General features: G+C 45.9%; 1 protein-coding gene across 3 annotated transcripts; it reads left to right on the top strand.

Moving 5' to 3' along the window:
• Positions 1–150: 150 nt before the first annotated feature.
• ACLY (ATP citrate lyase) lies at positions 151–17,882 on the top strand. 3 transcript variants are annotated; one of them, XM_080359671.1, is made up of 28 exons: positions 151–315; positions 1,202–1,324; positions 2,123–2,185; positions 2,309–2,499; positions 3,453–3,532; positions 4,048–4,178; positions 5,970–6,088; positions 6,580–6,716; positions 7,065–7,126; positions 7,302–7,419; positions 7,567–7,721; positions 7,806–7,896; positions 8,660–8,689; positions 10,126–10,267; positions 11,997–12,165; positions 12,412–12,516; positions 12,756–12,952; positions 13,116–13,197; positions 13,541–13,651; positions 14,183–14,310; positions 14,509–14,602; positions 14,725–14,879; positions 15,343–15,493; positions 15,996–16,139; positions 16,309–16,422; positions 16,538–16,620; positions 16,822–16,898; positions 17,065–17,882. In XM_080359671.1, exons 1-28 carry the CDS (start codon positions 157–159, stop codon positions 17,157–17,159), a joined length of 3,306 nt encoding a protein of 1,101 aa, XP_080215797.1. In that variant the 5' UTR covers positions 151–156; the 3' UTR covers positions 17,160–17,882. The 3 variants fall into 3 exon arrangements, with proteins under 3 accessions (XP_080215797.1, XP_080215798.1, XP_080215799.1); XM_080359672.1 differs by having other exon boundaries at positions 4,048–4,182; positions 5,974–6,088; XM_080359673.1 differs by lacking the exon at positions 8,660–8,689.
• The last annotated feature ends 46 nt before the right edge of the window (positions 17,883–17,928 follow it).

Here is a 17,928-nt window from a genome sequence, read left to right as displayed (position 1 = left end):
GTGAGTTTTATAACCGTATTTATAGTGTGGAGATGCAGCCCCAGCTCTGTGTTTGCTTTGGTTTTGCAGTGAGTTAAGTGATTGGGAGTTTTCTGGGGGAACTGGGCTCTGTTTCTGATCACCTTCTTTTCGTGTTCCTATTCAGACTAGGCAGCCATGTCAGCCAAAGCCATCTCCGAGCAGACGGGGAAGGAATTCTTGTATAAATACATCTGCACGTCCTCCGCCATCCAGAACCGCTTCAAGTATGCGCGAGTCACCCCGGACACTGACTGGGCACGGCTCACCCAGGACCACCCTTGGCTGCTGAGCGAGGTAAGGAGAGCACTTTGCCTTATTCTCAAAGCTCTTCTTGCCGTGCTGCTCCTGTCGTGCTGCAGAACCGAGCTCCGGCTCACTCCTGAAGGCCTGGTTGGTGCTGCTGCTGCTCTGCAACATTTGCATGCAACACTGGTGAAGAAACAAGGCCGTAGTTTCACCTTCTGGGCAGCCTGATTATAAAATCCTGTGAAATACAGGAGCAGAGAAACCTGCAGACAAGAAACCTCTAATAACACCAAAGTAAACGAGGCTAATTCAGCAAGAGTCTCTTGAAGCGCCAGTCCCTGTTCTCAAACCCTTCCTTTCTGAAGTCATGGAGTGCTTTCTCCACAGCTGCCTTTAACCTTCTGTTAAACCTCTTGTTCAGGTTTCCTCCACCCAAGCAAAATGTCAGGGAACACTTCAAGATCTTTTCTATCACACTGTGTTTCATAGCCACGCACTTTCTGTAGAGCACACATACCCAGAGCTCTTTTCATTAGTTGTCCAACCTGGCCTCTTTCCAGTGGTTAATTACAGTAAGTCATTGGTTGGTAGAACATGAATGTTCGTGGTCATTTATGGACTTGACTGATAGCCCTGCAGTAAGTAATTAAATGTTCCGTACTCGAGTGCGTGAGTGAATTGCTGGAAGACAGCGGCAGTGCTTCTAAAAAGCCTTGCGGAGAGGCAGAAGGGAGCGAGGGTGCTGTCTGTCCCTAAGGCAGAGCTCTGTAGCGCTAGAAGGGGCTGCAGAGTCCAAGAGACTGAAGAAATCCTGCGGGGACACGTGCTGTCCAGAATGTCCTTAAGTTTTTGTTTCGCCGTGTACGGAGAATCTCTTGATCCAAATCACTTTCTAATGCTTCTTTCTTTTAATCCCTCTCACACGATGTTGTAGCGTTTAGTGGTGAAGCCAGATCAGCTAATCAAGCGACGTGGGAAGCTTGGGCTGGTTGGAATTAACCTCACTCTGGACCAGGTGAAGGTTTGGCTCAAACAGCGTCTGGGCCGAGAAACCACGGTGAGTGCCACCCTAGCAACAAGTAAATGACATTTTTGTTGTCTTTTCTCTCTGCTTACATGACAGGAGCTGGTGCAGAGGTATTTCTCTTGCTTACGGTGGTTTAAAATGCATGTTACGCTGATGCCAAAGCAAGCGAGAAGCTGTCCCACGTGTGAACTTCCTGCTGGTCCATGAGCACTGATCAATGGCACAGCCCGGTGCTCCCTGTTACTGTCGCTGGGTCGGGTCTGTGTGGTGGGAGCTCGGCAGGAACTGGTACCATTTGAAAATCCCTTCCACAGTTGATAGCTCAGATGCTGTGTCTTGCTGGCACAGCTGCTTCACTGTAAAACCCCAGGCAGATTTAACAAGACAAGTATAAAAGCTGTCATAAAATTGTCCTCTTATTGTAGCCAGCCAGTATGTTTTGGCTGATGACTGAGTGTTACTTCAAGTCCTTATTTTAACTCGGTGCTGGCTTGTAATATTTCTTCTCCTGGGAATGATGCTGCAATGCTAATGATAACGAAACGCCTGCCATCCCAGCTGCTGTGTTTCGGGAGCTGATAAAGTTCTGTTGCCTTGGTCCTGTTGAGATCCATTTGCTGCTGGCTCCAGCACCACGTTGTGCCAGGGAGGAGCAGCAGGGACCTGCATCTCATGTGCCTGCCCGTCAAAGCCAGGGATGCTGAAATCGCTTCTCTAGCACAATACAAAGGCAGGACTGTGTCAAGGACTTGGGACCAATGATGTCTGCTCATAAATGTGGATATTGGACAAGCATTTATTGGTGTTTGTCTTGTTTTCTGCCTGCAGATTGCTAATGCTAAGGGCATCCTAAAGAATTTTCTGATTGAACCCTTCGTCCCTCACAAACAGGTTAGTAGAACAAATAAAGCATTAAAAAGTGCTTTTAAGTCTCTTGCATGTAGCTTGGATGGATTGATATAGCGGAGAAAGCAAAAGTGTGAGCTGCTAGTGTTTGTGCCTGGGTTTCTGCAGGAGGAAGAATTCTATGTGTGCATATATGCTGCTCGGGAGGGAGATTACGTGCTGTTCCACCACGAAGGGGGTGTGGATGTGGGAGACGTTGATGCCAAAGCTCAGAAGCTGCTTGTGGCGGTGGATGAGAAGCTCAGTGAATCGGATGTAAAGAAACATCTCCTGCAGCATGCACCAGCAAACAAAAAGGAGTAAGTAGAGATGCCCAGTTCTGGGTACAGCCGGACAGACAGAAGCTGTTCTCCTTTATTTCAGTGCAGCATCCCTTCGCTCCGTTCCACCCCAAAGCTTGCTCTCCTGCCCTTCTTGCTGCTCTCAAGAATATGCTGTGCATCCTAAATCCAAGCCCTTGGACCTTATCCAAACCTCTTGTAAAACTCAAAATAAGTGTTCATAGAGTTTTGAGCCTTCACTTGACAGGAGCACTGACTCAGTCTGCTGACGTCTCGACCTCTGAGATGTTTGAGACATACTGAATTTTGATCCTTTGTGCCAGCATAGAAGAGTTTTGGTTGTTTTTATTTAGTAGAGACGGTGATAAGATGTGTCTCTGATTGCTAATTCAGAGAAGTATTGTGCTTCACTCCGGCCTAGTCTCAGAAGGAATGCTCTTGCTATTCCTACACTTGCTGCCAGCTTGTCTCCAGATCTCAAAGCTGCTCTAGATCTCAGAGCTGCTCCTGCATCTCCTTTAATTAGATGCTTGTAGCTAGTTATCTTAATATGAGTCATGATCTCTCCAAACATAACGTAATCACTGCTGGCATTGTTTGGCACTGAGGGGCTGAAGGCGCCTGTCACTAATATAATTGACTGTAGTCTCTTTCCCCATCCTAGCTAACGAACCTTAGTTCTCACAAAGATGTGTATCTGTCTCTCAGTGAGACTGAACAGCCCAAGTGTCTATATGACAGTTGTGAGCAACTGTGCTCTCAGCAGAGTTTGGTGGAGTGTAATTAAGATGAGTCATCAAGGTCTCCTTTCCTTGAGTCATCAGCTTAAGCTTCTTCCAGAGAAGATGAATGAGAAGGAAAGAAATTGATACCGAGTAGATCTGCAGATCGCTGCTAATATAAATGAAGCAGAGCAGGCTGTGCTTTATATTTGGCTGCTCTAACGAACTTGTGTTGAATTTTTTTTCCAGCATCTTGGCGAGCTTTATCTGTGGCCTGTTCAACCTTTATGAAGATCTATATTTCACATACCTTGAGATCAATCCATTAGGTAACAGATATTTTTAAAAGCAGGACTTTCTGTTCTAGAATACTGAAACATGTACTTTATCCTTCTCTGATTTATGTGATTCACAACAATATTAAGTGGCATATGCAAAAGAAAAAGGTCCAAAAGTGGCTATGATGTGTCCTGGAGCCATTAGTTGAATGAATCCAAAGTGAAGGCTGCTGGCAGCTGTTCTGTTATCGAATTTCTCGGTGGAAATGAAAAATTTCCTTGAATGGGATGTTAAGTCCGGAATGAAGAACATACAATTGCTCTGTTGGACCAGAACAAAACAAGGACCTGAGCCAGGGCCTTGGGCCATGGTCACTGCTTAGTTCTTAAGAGAACTCGCTGGGTTTGGTACATACAATTAAGTGACTGATGTGGAAGAACGGGGACAAAGGTGACCTCGCTTTTGTAATGAGCTCTGAGCGGAATCAGATTTTGAGTGAATCTGTAATGCACATCTCTGTGTACAACAAAGATAATTCTGATATGTTTTCTTTTCCCAAATGCAGTAGTGACTGATGACGGCGTCTACATCCTCGATTTGGCCGCCAAGATTGATGCCACTGCTGACTACATCTGCAAAGTGAAGTGGGGGGACGTGGAGTTCCCCCCTCCCTTTGGCAGGGAAGCTTATCCCGAGGCAAGTACCAACCCACCCTGGCCCCAATCCCTCCGTTGTGGGCTACAAGATTAATTCCCCGTTGCTTGGACATCCGTGGCATTGAGGTTTTTCTCTTGTGGGTGGTGTTGCTGTGTTTCAAGTACTCTGGCACTGAGCTGTGCAAACCTGTGTACAGGTTGCTGTAGCACTAGGACTTCAAACAGCCTCTGAACTGCAGTTGCTTTTAGCATCCCTGGTTAAAGGTTGTTTCGGTTCTTTTCTTTAATTCAGGATTGACTTTTTAAATGGAGGCTTGTATTTAATTTCATTCAGCGATGTGCCAGAGCTCTGTACTTGCGGTGTCTTCCTGACGGGGTTTGTCAGCACCGTTTCTTGTGGGAGCGCTGGGTTCTGACAGCGTCGTGACAGCCGGTGCTCCCGCCGTGTTGCAGTCGCGGTGTCTGAGAGCAGAGCAGCAGTTGTGTGCAAAATCTGCACACGAGGGTGAATCCAGAGCACATTAACATCTCTCAAACTTCAAAGTAAAAAGTTAAGGTGTTAACATACCTGTTTTCCTGAAAAGGGGCCCACAGGCAAACTTCTTGTTTTTACATTAGAAATGTCCATTCCTTCTCAAAATTCCCTGCTGGTTGCACAAATGCTGCTTCATCCCAAGCCCCCCAGCAGCTTCAAAAACTGTTGGAAGAAGAGCTCTCCTTAAGTGTTCTGTGACTTATTTCAGGTGACCGTCCTGGTGTCTCCAAAGGGATTTCTGCTCTTTCATTTTAATGATTATAATTATGCTTTTGTCGTGGCAGGTTTTTGTAACGCAGCCAGGAAATCCATTTAGCCGTTTCTCCCCATGTAGCTTGCTGGATGCCAACACTTAACACAATTTGCTCTTAAAACGATTAGTTCAGTTTTTGTCCCTCTGAATCATCCCCCTGCAATCCCCATGAAGGTTATTACGGTGGTGTCTTTGTTGAGAATCTTAATGAACTGCCAGTGAAGTGCTTCACAACAGGCGAGCACGACTGCAGTACAGGACTAGCACGTTGAGCCCGGTTCCAGCACTCTCAGTGATGATATTTTTGGCAGCAGCACAGCCCGAGTGTGCAGCAATGGGTGTGGGGGGCTTTAAATTCCCTCTGGTCTCAGCCTGCAGACAAGGTCAGAAGGAAGATATTCCTTAGTTCAGATTCTGTGACTGTCATATGCGGAACCGTGAAACCTGGGAGCTTCCTGGGCTGGGCCGTGGAGCAGAACACGGCTGTTCATGGAGAGGCTGGTGTAGTTCAGCTGAGTGAGAAATAACCAACAGTTGGCTGCATTTCCACAGGGTTTCATGTGCAAACAGGAAAAATCTGCTTTTGAATCTGTGCTCTACACGTTAAGCAATATCAAATTTATTTATAGCGATCGCTTGTGGCTTCACCTGGGACAAGCAAGAGACAAGCCAGCAGGCCTTAAAAAGACAAAACATTCTTTGGAGGATATAATGTGGTTCTTTTCCAATAAAGACTCAAAATTTGAGCATATGCTCAGGTTGATCCCCTTTGAATTTGTTACAGGAAGAGTGGTGCAAGCTGTCTCTATCCAATTTCAGTGTTCTGTCTTGGAGAACACCTTACACCAGTTGGTCCCGAGCCTGAGAGATGAAGCAGCGTCTCTGTCCCTTACGAAACTGGTGTTTGTAGTTGTGCTTTCCCTTTAGCTGGAGTTGAGATTTGGGGGCTCTGGGTGTTCAAACAGGCCCAGTGCTATGAACGCTCTGCTTTGGAAAAGGAGGATGCTGAAGGAAGCTGAATCTGTGTGCTGCTCTGTGTGCAGGAAGCCTACATCGCTGACCTGGATGCCAAGAGCGGAGCCAGCTTGAAGCTCACGATTCTCAACCCCAAAGGCAGGATCTGGACCATGGTGGCCGGTGGCGGTGCCTCTGTGGTTTACAGGTAATGGGAATGAGGTTTCCAGAAACGGGGGTGGATTTACAGAGCTGGAGGAAGATAATCGATGCAGCCTCTGGAAAGGAGACTCTCCTAACGTGATCTTTCCCACAGCAAGACTGCTTGGGACCTCTTTGGAATGAAGATGCTGTGCAGACTTGTTACCAATTTGTGGAACATAGTGTCCCTTAGGGATGATAACGTAACTCTGGGAGGTTGAGATGTGGTTTCCTTTTGACTTGGAAAGAAACAAGCGGGCTGGAAGCTGTTTGTGGTAATACTGTTGCTGTGGTAGCCACAGAGATCCCATCATATCTCAGAAGCAGAACAAGGTTAATCATGACTGGCACCAAGAGGGGAACAGCTTTGTTTTCAGCAGACAGCACCATTTTTGTTGCAAGTTGCACTTTCCCAGGAATTCAGAATGCTTTATTAAGACCTTTACAGTGACTCAAATTATAACTGCTCTCTTAAATAAGTTATTTTTTTCTTTACAGCGACACCATTTGTGACCTGGGGGGTGTGAATGAACTGGCGAACTATGGGGAATACTCAGGAGCCCCAAGTGAGCAGCAGACCTACGACTACGCTAAGACTATTCTCTCCCTCATGACACGAGAGAAGCATCCTGAAGGTAAGAGTTGCTGCAGTTTCAAAGCTGTGGGCTGCATGTGGGGAAAAAAAACTGAATAAATCCAGCTATTGCTATGCTGAGACCTCCCCAGCAGAGCTGTTAATGTACCGCTGCCTCGCAAGTGAAATAGGGCTGGATTTCTGTCAGCTCTTGCTTCAGAGAGAGGAGCAAGTGTGGCTCGAGATATTATTCTCAGATAAATTCTTGCTTGATACAGTGGTCTTATCTTCCAGGCTTTGCTAAACACAACTTACTGCCAACTGCTGGCTGGTCTGAACGGCAGCGTTGTTTCACTTTGTCCTAAACTGCTTCATGATCTTACACGTTCTTTGATGTTTCTTCTCCCAGGTAAAATCCTGATCATTGGAGGCAGCATCGCTAACTTCACCAACGTAGCTGCCACTTTTAAAGTAAGTGACGATTCAGAATTATTGGCAAATGCCCACAGACATCACAACCCCAGACCATTCTCCCCAGTTCAGTGTTGTGCTGCGGCTGACAGTTCATCTCTGCCGGGAGTTCTGGAGATGATGGGAAGGGGTAAAAACATCAGGCAGCCCAGCTCACCTGTCCTGTTTGTTTTAGGGCATTGTGAGAGCAATTAAGGATTACCAAAGCCCTCTGAAGGAGCACGAGGTGAGGATCTTCGTGCGAAGAGGAGGCCCGAACTACCAGGAAGGTTTACGTGTCATGGGAGAAGTTGGTAAGGACCTTCCCAAAGTTTTGGTTTTGCATCTTGTTTTTTTCCACCTTCTTTCTCCTGAGCCTTCTCAAGCTGAAGTGCTTCATTTTGGCACAAAGCTCCTCTTTTTCTCCCCAAAAGGCTGAATGTTCTTGTATGCACACACAGGGAAGACCACCGGGATCCCCATCCATGTCTTTGGCACGGAGACGCACATGACGGCGATCGTGGGCATGGCGCTCGGCCACCGGCCCATCCCCAACCAGCCACCGGCCGCCGCTCACACCGCCAACTTCCTCCTCAACGCCAGCGGCAGCCCCTCGGTGGGTCCTTCCCTTCCCCTCCTCCTGGCTCCAGGTCTCACCTGCCACACTGGCCCGTTCTCACTTGACCTCTGACTCTTTCAGACTCCGGCGCCGAGCAGAACAGCCTCCTTCTCCGAGTCCAAATCGGATGATATTGCTCCAGCCAAGAAGGCAAAACCGACAGCACCTCTTGGTAAGTCCAGCGTTGGAAATGACTGGTGGCGCTTCCGCTTTAAAAGACAGAATGCGGACTAGACCAGTGCTTTTTCTGGATATCAAGGGAAGCAATTTTGTGGTACCCATCCATCTTTTTGAATTGCATACAAACCAACAGCACAAAAAGTGACAAAATTCTCTGACTCACCTTGAGTACTTTTAGTTGCCTTGATCTGGGTTGTTCCTTTGGAGGCAACAGCACAAAGCTTTGAAGGCAGCTCTTTGGTTGTATTTATTGGAAGCTTCACTAGGTAAGAGCTGTGTGGGGATGAAACAACAGCAGAATTGGGCAGGTACAGAATGTGATAACATCCTGGTCCTTCTCCCTTGGATGTGAGGAGATAGTGGCCTTGTTTACAACAGTATGACATGATGACAGCAAAATTCAGATCAGTGAAACGCACCACAAAACCCACTACTGCTCTCTTAATCACTGCCTGCAGAATTCTGCATGAGAAACGTTTCAAAAGCACGTTGCAAACCCGAGCTGTGCAACGAACTGTCAGCTGAGCCCGAAATGTGTTTGTGCTGGGATAAGCAAGAAGTTTTTAGACGGCAAAATGCCAAAGGTTATTTCCAGCTATTTGGAGAGGAAGAACAGTGGAGGGTGTCTCTGTCCCCTTGTTGTTTAACAAAAGCAAACCCAAAAGGCCTGAGCGCCGGGGGAGGAGGGCAGCGGCCGTACCCCACTGCAGGCGCCGGCCTTCAGCTTGTTGCATGAGTGATTCTCTCTCCAACAGATTCAGTCCCGGCTCCCAGCCCTGGCTCAGGTAGGCCCCGTGTGACTAGTTGAGTGTTTGCTCTTACTGGCAGCGACGTTTTTAGTTCTTGGTTTTGTTGCTGGTTTTTCTCTCCAAAGGTTTGCAGTGTTGTTTGGTCCTTCCTGCCCAGCATATTTAGCTATCACCGTATGAACTTTACCCGGTGTTTTTCAGATCACATATTCCTTTGCACAAAAAAAATTATTCTTTCTGGGGGAAAGAGGGACAGGTCTCAAACTTTTTCTTTCCTTCTCCCCACAGTCATTAGGGAGAAAACCAGATCCGGTCTCTGTTCTCTTTGCTTTCAAAAGAAGGGATCGCTAACCATGCCTGATAACTGGCGTTTTGTTTCAGAGGGAAACACAATAGTGCAGGTGCCGTGCTCAGGAGCCCTGAAGGGCACAGAAAAGTCACTGCAGGAACTAAATGTTCTTGCATTGTCAGTTCAGCAAACCATTAGAGCTTGTGCTCAGCGGAGTTACAGGGACTTTAAGCACTCTCTTGAGCTCAGTGCTGGATGAGAATAAACTGCAGAACTAGGGTCAGAGTAGAGATTTCCGAAGGCCAGAAGAACAGTACCATGGTTAATCCCCAGTGCTGTTTACCTTTTGATTCAAAGCCCAAAAGAAATGAGCTGTAGACTGAGTTGGGATCAGCAGCTGGATCAGCTCTGAGTTCTTAAGAGTTTTTAAATGAACCGTGGCTGGAGTCACAGGGCAGAGCTCAGCGTTTCGCTGTGACAAGTGGTGCGAATATACTTTAAGCAAACAGCCCATCCTGAGTAGCTGGACTGTTGCCTTTTCTTTGGCTCTGTCCCCCAAAGCCAAGTTTTGGGCCATGTATAAACTCTTGGAGCTGTCAGGGTTGTGTTAGATTCTGATCATTAAAAACAAAACTGAAAATGAAAGCTGAACATGTAGAGCTCCTTTGCTTTCTCCATCCCCACCCCATTTCCTGCTTTTATTTCCTATCATCCTATTGTGATGTTCTGACAAGTGTAAGAGGCAAACTTGTGGTTCTTGCAGACTGCAGGCCATGTGCAAAGAAATGAACAGAGTTCAAAGTTCCCTTCCTCTTCAGCTTTGCAGAATAAAACTACCTGTGAGGAACGTGAATGGCCCATGTGAGAAGAGGCAGTTTGCACTTCTGAGCTCTCCACTGCCCCTCTGCGCTGAAGCACGTGCCCGTTGTGTGAAACCCCAAACCTGGCTCTTGTGTTCTGAATCTGGGGATGCTGCTTCATCTGCAGCTTCTTCCTGAGTTTGGACAGTGTGGCCACTACATCCTGCAGCTCACCGGTTGGGTTCTGTTTGGAGGGAGGGGAATATGCTTGTCTGGGAGATTTTCGGCAGACGTTTGGCAAAGTTGTAGCTTCCATCTTGCACAGATGTACACTTTAAATGTGTTTTGGTGTGGTTTTTTTCCCCCCCTCTCTCTCTGAGCAGGTAAAGCTACAACCCTGTTCAGCCGTCACACCAAAGCTATCATTTGGGGGATGCAGACGCGGGCCGTGCAAGGAATGCTGGATTTTGATTATGTTTGCTCGCGGGATGAACCTTCAGTAGCTGCCATGGTTTATCCATTCACGTAAGTACCCTGTGCTGACTGCGTTATTTTTGTCTCCCTCAAAGCCTTCTGTGAGCTTCCTCCTCATCCAGTCTCCACTGTTCTTTAGCATAGCTCTGCCCTGGTCTACATCTCTGCTTTAACACCTTCTCCTGTGCTCCCTCCCACCATCAGGTTGGCTCTATAGGCTGCTTCTTGTTCCCCCCAACCATTGATTTTTGGGCTGCTCTGTTGAAACAGCTTAACATTAGCCACAGAATTTAAGTCCTGCTTAATGCTCTTTCTAAGGGTGTCCAAATTCTGTTCCTTCGCTCAGCAAGCGAGGAGGTTGGGCTTTCCTTAACAGGCCACTGGCTTAGCAGAGGCAGCAAGGCTAGGTCAGGTTTCTTCCCCTCCAAATATGAGCCAGATTGGAGCAGCTCTGAGAACAGGCTAAAGCAGTCTGTCACATAGCCAAACAACATTTAAAAATAATAAAATCCTCTTTGTGTTGTTCATACTCTTTCCTATAGTGGCAGTTTTGTAGCAGACAGGCGGTGCGCAGATCCTTCAGTGGGACAGGGTTCTCTTGTGGTATTTGCCTTCTTTTCCCTTATCCCACAGCTCATGGGGATGAGAGGGACCGTTGGGTATTTCAAATTACCCTCAGGAGAAACCTCCAGAGCACAGAAGCTGTTTTGTTAATGTACCTTATGAGTGTGGGGGGCTCTACCTGTGGAACAGGGCAGGTAGCAAGGAGGAAAGGAGAGGCTGGCTGGCCTGCTGCTGAGACTGCGAGAGGGGAGCCCATAAAGGCAGGATGTTCATTTGATTTCTGTGGTATTTACAGACACCCAGGATAGCTGATGTCTAATCAGCCTCTGTCCCGCAGAGGCTCTTGGCGATTAAGTACCTTGCGCTGTTAGTCTGCGGCTCTGATGATAATTGCAGCTCTGTAATACCCTCCTCAGCATGCGCAAACCTCAGGGGACTAAAACAGAGTGCAGGCGTAGGTGAGTGGCAGCCCCTTGCAGTGGCGCAGTTGTTTAATGAAGAAAAAGCAACGGGGATTAAAAGTTTCAGGCTACCTGTAATTATCTGATTCTGCTTGAGCTTTTAGAGCAAGCCAAGCTGGCAAAACCTGGAATGTTCTGTTAAATATATGGGAACGCAGCAAATATAGCTACACCTCTAATATCTGAGCAATACAGACTTGGATGAAGTTCCAGTCAAAGCGTCTACTGTGTAAAAAAGCCAACAGCTGGAGTGAAAGTCTCCTCTGTGCATCTCACACCATGCAGGGCAGGGTGGGCAGCGGCTCGCTGTAGCAGAACTGGAAAGCCCTCCCGTTGCTCTCCTGGCTGTTCACTGCAGATCCTGCTTTCCTCCTCCCCCAGACTTGTTCCAGTCCAGTAATGCCGCTTCGCATGCACCTCATTCATGACTCTTTCTGTGCCTCATTCTGTCTTCCAGCTTGGAGTAGAATTGAGGCTCTGGTAACTTCACTGTGGGAGAGCTAATTCATCTTGCTGGATGCCTCTGTCCCCATTAGCCCGTCTCCTTCCATATGCTGCTCTGTTCTATACTCTGAAGAACCTTCTGCTGTTAGTATGGTCCCTCCCCATGTACGCTCACTCGCTAGTGAGTGTCTCGCAGTCAGTTTTGATGTCTGAGATGTGGGGTGTGTAAACCCCTCTGCCTGCATGCACTGTAGCCCTTTGTCTTGCCAGTAGCCCAAAGAGTCAGGGCTTTTTCACCCTCTCCTCCATAGTGGTGACCACAGGCAGAAGTTCTACTGGGGCCACAAGGAAATCCTGATCCCGGTCTACAAGAACATGGCAGATGCCATGAGGAAGCACCCGGAGGTGGATGTTCTCATCAACTTCGCGTCTCTGCGCTCTGCTTATGACAGCACGGTTGAAACCATGAATTACCCACAGGTGAGTGAGGGATCTGGAAGACGCCCAGGAAATAAAGACCTTGTCAGCAGGGCACCAGCGTTGCTTAAACCGTGATGGCATTGAGTCTTCAACTTGGTAGATAAATACCTCAGTTCTAACTCTAAGGAGGATACCGGAGTTGCGTAGCAAATTCTAATGACAGACTAAAAATTCATGCAAGGGGAAGTTGGCAGTTTTTTGTAGTAGTAGCGTAGGGTGTTAACGGTTTGATTTATCTCAATGCAGATCCGCACCATTGCCATTATTGCCGAGGGCATTCCAGAGGCCTTGACACGCAAACTGATCAAGACAGCTGATAAAAAAGGAGTCACTATCATCGGGCCTGCAACTGTAAGAACTGGGGATCTTTTTCTCCTCTTGTCCTTCTTAATCTTTAGATCGCCCTTCTCTAAAGGATAAAGTATATCCCACAATCCATTTTGTCTTTAGTCACGCAAAATGCACGTTAGTTCCTCATTTTAAGGTCATGTTACTGTCTTTTTTTGTTTGCATGAAGGCTGTCTAACAGAAACCTTCCTAAGTTTCACGTAGATTTTAAAGGGCTTTATATCTTTCTCATTTTCTTGTAGGTTGGTGGGATCAAACCAGGTTGCTTTAAAATAGGCAACACAGGAGGCATGCTGGACAATATTTTAGCATCCAAACTGTACCGTCCTGGCAGCGTGGCTTATGTTTCGAGGTCCGGAGGAATGTCCAACGAGCTCAACAACATAATTTCCCGAACCACCGATGGGGTCTATGAAGGGGTGGCCATTGGAGGAGACAGGTAGGAGCCTCCATCTTCAAAAGACACATTTTTTAAGTCAGTCAACAAAAGAATCGTTAGTAATTTGGAGGAAGAAGGGCAGGTTGGCTGTTAATTTTTTCTTCTTTCAGAAAAGTTTGAAATAGATTCAATTTCTACCATTTTTCCCCTGTATTCCACCCAGATATCCTGGTTCGACTTTTATGGATCACGTCTTGCGTTATCAGGATACTCCGGGAGTGAAAATGATTGTAGTGCTTGGAGAGGTGAGACCAGTTCACTCCTATCTGAGCAATACCCAAGTGTTTTGTTTTGGGAGCATCTGACCTGTCTGCAAGGATGTTAAATAGCAGCTACTCATGCTGTTCTTGAATGCCTGAATTCCTATTTCATGCTTCTTTAATGAAAAGAAATAGAGTGTATTCCACAGACAAGCATAGTCCCTCCTACTTAAATAAAAAATATCAAATAAGGAGGATTTGTTCTGAGAATTCAGCTGTCACTCAATGGAAAAGGAGAAAAATCCAAGTTGTGCTTCCACGTGCATCTCGGAGCTGGTTTCTGCAAAAGTGCAAAGTTTTGAATCAGCTCAGCTCTTTGTTTCTGCAGATTGGAGGCACAGAGGAGTACAAGATCTGCAGAGGTGTTAAAGAAGGTCGTATCACCAAGCCAGTGGTGTGCTGGTGTATTGGTACTTGTGCCACTATGTTCACTTCAGAGGTATGTGCAAAAATGGGGGTAAATGCATAAAATAAGTATATATCCATGGCAAGGAGAAAAAAGCCAACTTCTTTTGCTGTGCCTAAACCTTCTGGAATTGCCAGTAGCAACGTAACATGGAGAAGTCAATAAATATAAATGATAAAAGGTTTTTGTGCTTCTGTGGCCTGGCAGTGGAGATTTCCCAGGGATTCTGTGTGCTTGGAAAGGGAGCCCAAATATCCCAGGGAACACCACAGGTTCTAAAAGCCACCTGGAGTGGGAATGGGAAGGATCTGTGTGAAGAGGGGGGGAATTTAGGGAGGCAGAAAATTGATGGAAAAGCCTGGAGTGATTCCAGATCAGAAAATGCCCTGTGTATTGCAGTACTGACCACAGTTGGAACCGAGAGTTCTGTTAGCCCAAAACGGAGGCAGACGTGCAGTCACTGGTATTCCTCTGTCACCAGTTTCCTAGTCAGATCTTCGTTCTGTTTTACTCTCTGAAGGCGAACAACTCTTATTCCTCACTGCTGTCTCTTCTTGTTTGTAGGTGCAGTTTGGCCACGCAGGAGCTTGTGCCAACCAGGCTTCTGAAACTGCTGTTGCAAAGAATCAAGCCTTGAAAGAAGCTGGTGTGTTTGTTCCACGGAGCTTTGATGAGCTGGGAGAGGTCATTCAGTAAGTCACCCTAACAGGGCACCTTCAGCAGGGGGCAAAAACTGCTCAGGGCACTGATTCTAGCCTGATAAAGGAACATATTCCTGCTTCAGGAAAGCAACTCCTAATCATTCTGGGGTTTTAAGGTTTTCTAGATTAAGACCACCTCACTTGTAGCTCTTAAAAGGGCTTAAATTAATAAATGGATTCTCTCCCTAGGTCTGTCTACCAGGATCTTGTGGCCAAAAGAGTGATTGAACCAGCTGAGGAAGTGCCTCCTCCAACTGTGCCAATGGATTACTCCTGGGCAAGGGTGAGCTGTGCTGCTTTACCTGCTTTTTGATTCCTTACAAACCAGACGGGATGTTTGCTGTGATTCTGGATGCTTATGGCAATAAGGGTGTTTAAAATAGCATCTTTATACTGCAATTTCAGGAGCTGGGTCTGATCCGCAAACCGGCTTCCTTTATGACGAGCATCTGTGATGAGAGGGGTCAGGAACTGATTTACGCTGGGATGCCCATCACTGAGGTCTTCAAAGAAGAGATGGGAATTGGAGGGGTTCTGGGCCTGCTCTGGTTTCAAAGGAGGTGAGGCAGCTTTTGTGAAAGCTCCCAAATTCTTCAGCTTGAAGTTTCGCTTATTAATAGACTTCAAAGTGGCAAAGTAACTCCACGATTCCCTTGTGAGTGTGGATTCGTTGGAAATGCCATCACTAAATCCCCTTCTCTGAGAACACAACAGCATTTCTAGCTTTCAATGATGTGTTTTAGTCTTGGGATGAAGTTTTCCACACATTTTGTAGTGCATTGAGGAAATTTCTCTCTTCTAAGCCTGTTATAATTGTCACCTCAACCCTGGAGAGATTGGGGAGTTCAGAAATATTTGCTAACCAGCCCACAGGGAACCTTCTGAATGGCAGAAATTTGCTGCCTTCATCTGATGGTGCTTTCACACATACGCCCAAAACTAAAGTAACTGTCTGGTATAACACCAAGTGCCTTTTATTCTGTTTTCTTTACAATAAATGACTTTGATCTCTTCGTTGCTCAGGTTACCAAAGTATGCCTGCCAGTTCATCGAGATGTGTTTGATGGTAACAGCAGATCATGGGCCTGCTGTATCTGGAGCCCACAACACCATTGTCTGTGCAAGAGCTGGGAAGGATCTTGTCTCGAGTCTCACTTCAGGCCTCCTTACTATCGTAAGTACTTAATATCCAGAAGATTTAGCTTTGCAACTCATTACTCTGTCCAGGTTTTATTACTATAAAGACTTAGAATGGCTGCAGAGCCATGGACAGGTTGTGTCTGTTCACTCACACTTGAATTCCTGTTGAATTCAATTCTAATAGCTTGATGCTCTAGGTTTGAAACCTAGTCTACTGGAAAGTAAGACTATTTTGTCTCATTTGCGCCTAGAAATATTTTTACAGCTGTCAGCATCATCCCTATATGGTTGCCGAGTCTCTTCCAACACTGACAAGGCAAAATGTGAATAAAACACACTTTAGATTGCATTTTCCCCCCAGTGTCTCTAGCAGAGGTGTGTTTGCTACACATTGACACTTATGTTGAGTTAGATGCTTTATCCCAGGAGCCTGCCTGACTTTAATTTCATGAATGCCACATGGATAGGCCAGGCAGACAGTTGTTTTGTACCTTAACTGGAGTCCTTTGCTGTAATTCCCTTTGTTTTGCACCCAGGGAGACCGGTTTGGTGGAGCACTGGATGCTGCGGCTAAAATGTTCAGCAAAGCCTTCGACAGTGGGATTATCCCCATGGAGTTTGTGAATAAGATGAAGAAAGAAGGAAAACTGATCATGGGCATTGGACACAGAGTCAAATCGGTAAGAAAAACTGCATTAGTACAAAGGGAAGAAAATTAGCAACTTTCAGAGGCAGCTATTGACCAAATACTGATGTTTTATGAATCCTAAACCTACAAATAGTAAAGCTTGTGCTAAGTACCTGCCAAAGAGGCAAGAGCAGTGACTGTAATGTGTTCTTAACTTGCAGATAAATAACCCCGACATGAGAGTTCAGATTCTCAAGGACTACGTGAAGCAGCATTTCCCTGCCACCCCACTGCTGGACTATGCACTCGAAGTAGAAAAAATTACAACTTCCAAGGTGAAATGCGCCAGTATTTATCTCCTCTTGAGCACTTCTTACTGGGGTTAATGGTGTGAACATCATTTGCCACTGTTAACATCTTTATTTTGGGGTGTGTCTTCATTTCCTGCAGAAACCAAATCTTATCCTGAATGTAGACGGCTTTATTGGAGTTGCCTTTGTTGACGTACTCAGGAATTGTGGCTCTTTCACACGGTAAGTATGCAGTGGGCTCCTATAGAATGGATGGGATCCATACTGCCAGCTCTTGTGGGGCCAGGATTTTAAAAGGACACCAGGAAGGAAATGTAGCCTGGACTTGGGGGGGAAAGAAGCTCCCACATGAATTCGGTGTTGCTACTGGTGTTAGAGATGATTCTTAGCTTAAGATTGATTCTATTGCTGTTTCTTTTGCAGGGAAGAAGCAGATGAATATATTGATATAGGAGCTCTTAATGGCATCTTTGTCCTAGGCAGGAGTATGGGATTCATTGGTAAGTGACCTGTGTTTCTGTCCCAGCCACCCTGAATATGGGACAAACATGAACTTCTGGGCCTCAGTCTAAAATGATAGTTTTAAGAGTCCAAAAATCGAAGTTGATTCAAGGCAAAGTAAGATTGGGAACACAAATTTTGTAACGTGACTGCTTTTTGGTTTAGGACACTACCTGGATCAGAAGAGACTGAAGCAAGGTCTGTACCGTCACCCGTGGGACGACATATCCTACGTGTTACCAGAGCACATGACCATGTGAGAACCAATATTGCCTCCGAATGCCACTTCACAAGGAGAGAGAAGCCTTCAGAGGACAGCCATGAATGGGACTTTGATGTATAAAGGCCATTAGTACATAGACAGGGAGCTGCCTGGTCAAGCTGTGCAAAGCAACGGTTTTATAAGACTAGAAACTTACTCTTAATAAAAACCAAAACTTGTGATATTCCATATGTTACCTCCTCTATTTAATACTGTCATCATTTTACTTTTTTTCTACTCATTTCATTTTTTTTTTTTCCAGTAAAGATTTTAAGGATTTGAGTGTGGAGTTTTGCTCATAGGTGTGTGCAGTCTTACTGAACTTACGGAACAATCCATTAATCTGTTAAGAAGCTCTAACTTTTCCTGAGGAAGGGGAAAGTTGCCATCATTCCCATTTCTGGTTTTGGTTGGTTTTCAGTTTGTTTCCTGTGTTCTCATCTTCAGTCCGATTGTATCCTGAATAGTGGGACCACTGCTGATGTATAACCAATGTTACTCAAACTCTGGTGTAGTAATTTAAAGTGTAAAGTTGTAACATACTGCTGTCAAAACTGTGAAACTACATGTATTCCGGTGTCTGTATTTATGCAAACAACTTCTCATTTACTAGTAGATTGCTGATGTATGGAATGTCACTCTCAAGTTATCTGCAGATGCAAAAATAATCTTAGTTGTAACTTGTGTCCTACTTGTCTGTGTATTGTAACCTAACTCAAATAAATACTACACTACTACTTTATTTTTCCACTTCTGGCTTCTAAAAG

Source organism: Nesoenas mayeri, assembly GCF_963082525.1.
Source record: "Nesoenas mayeri genome assembly, chromosome: 26".
NCBI lineage: Eukaryota > Metazoa > Chordata > Aves > Columbiformes > Columbidae > Nesoenas > Nesoenas mayeri.
Note: the sequence above shows the minus strand (reverse complement) of the source record. Positions and strands in the feature narration are given on the sequence as shown.

Coding starts and splice junctions, on each gene's coding strand:
- ACLY (XM_080359671.1), top strand. CDS start 157: ATGTCAGCCAAAGCCATCTCCGAGCAGACGGGGAAGGAATTCTTGTAT. Junction 4,179..5,969: donor GCAGGGAAGCTTATCCCGAG/GCAAGTACCAAC, acceptor CTCTGTGTGCAG/GAAGCCTACATCGCTGACCT. Junction 13,652..14,182: donor CCACTATGTTCACTTCAGAG/GTATGTGCAAAA, acceptor TCTTGTTTGTAG/GTGCAGTTTGGCCACGCAGG.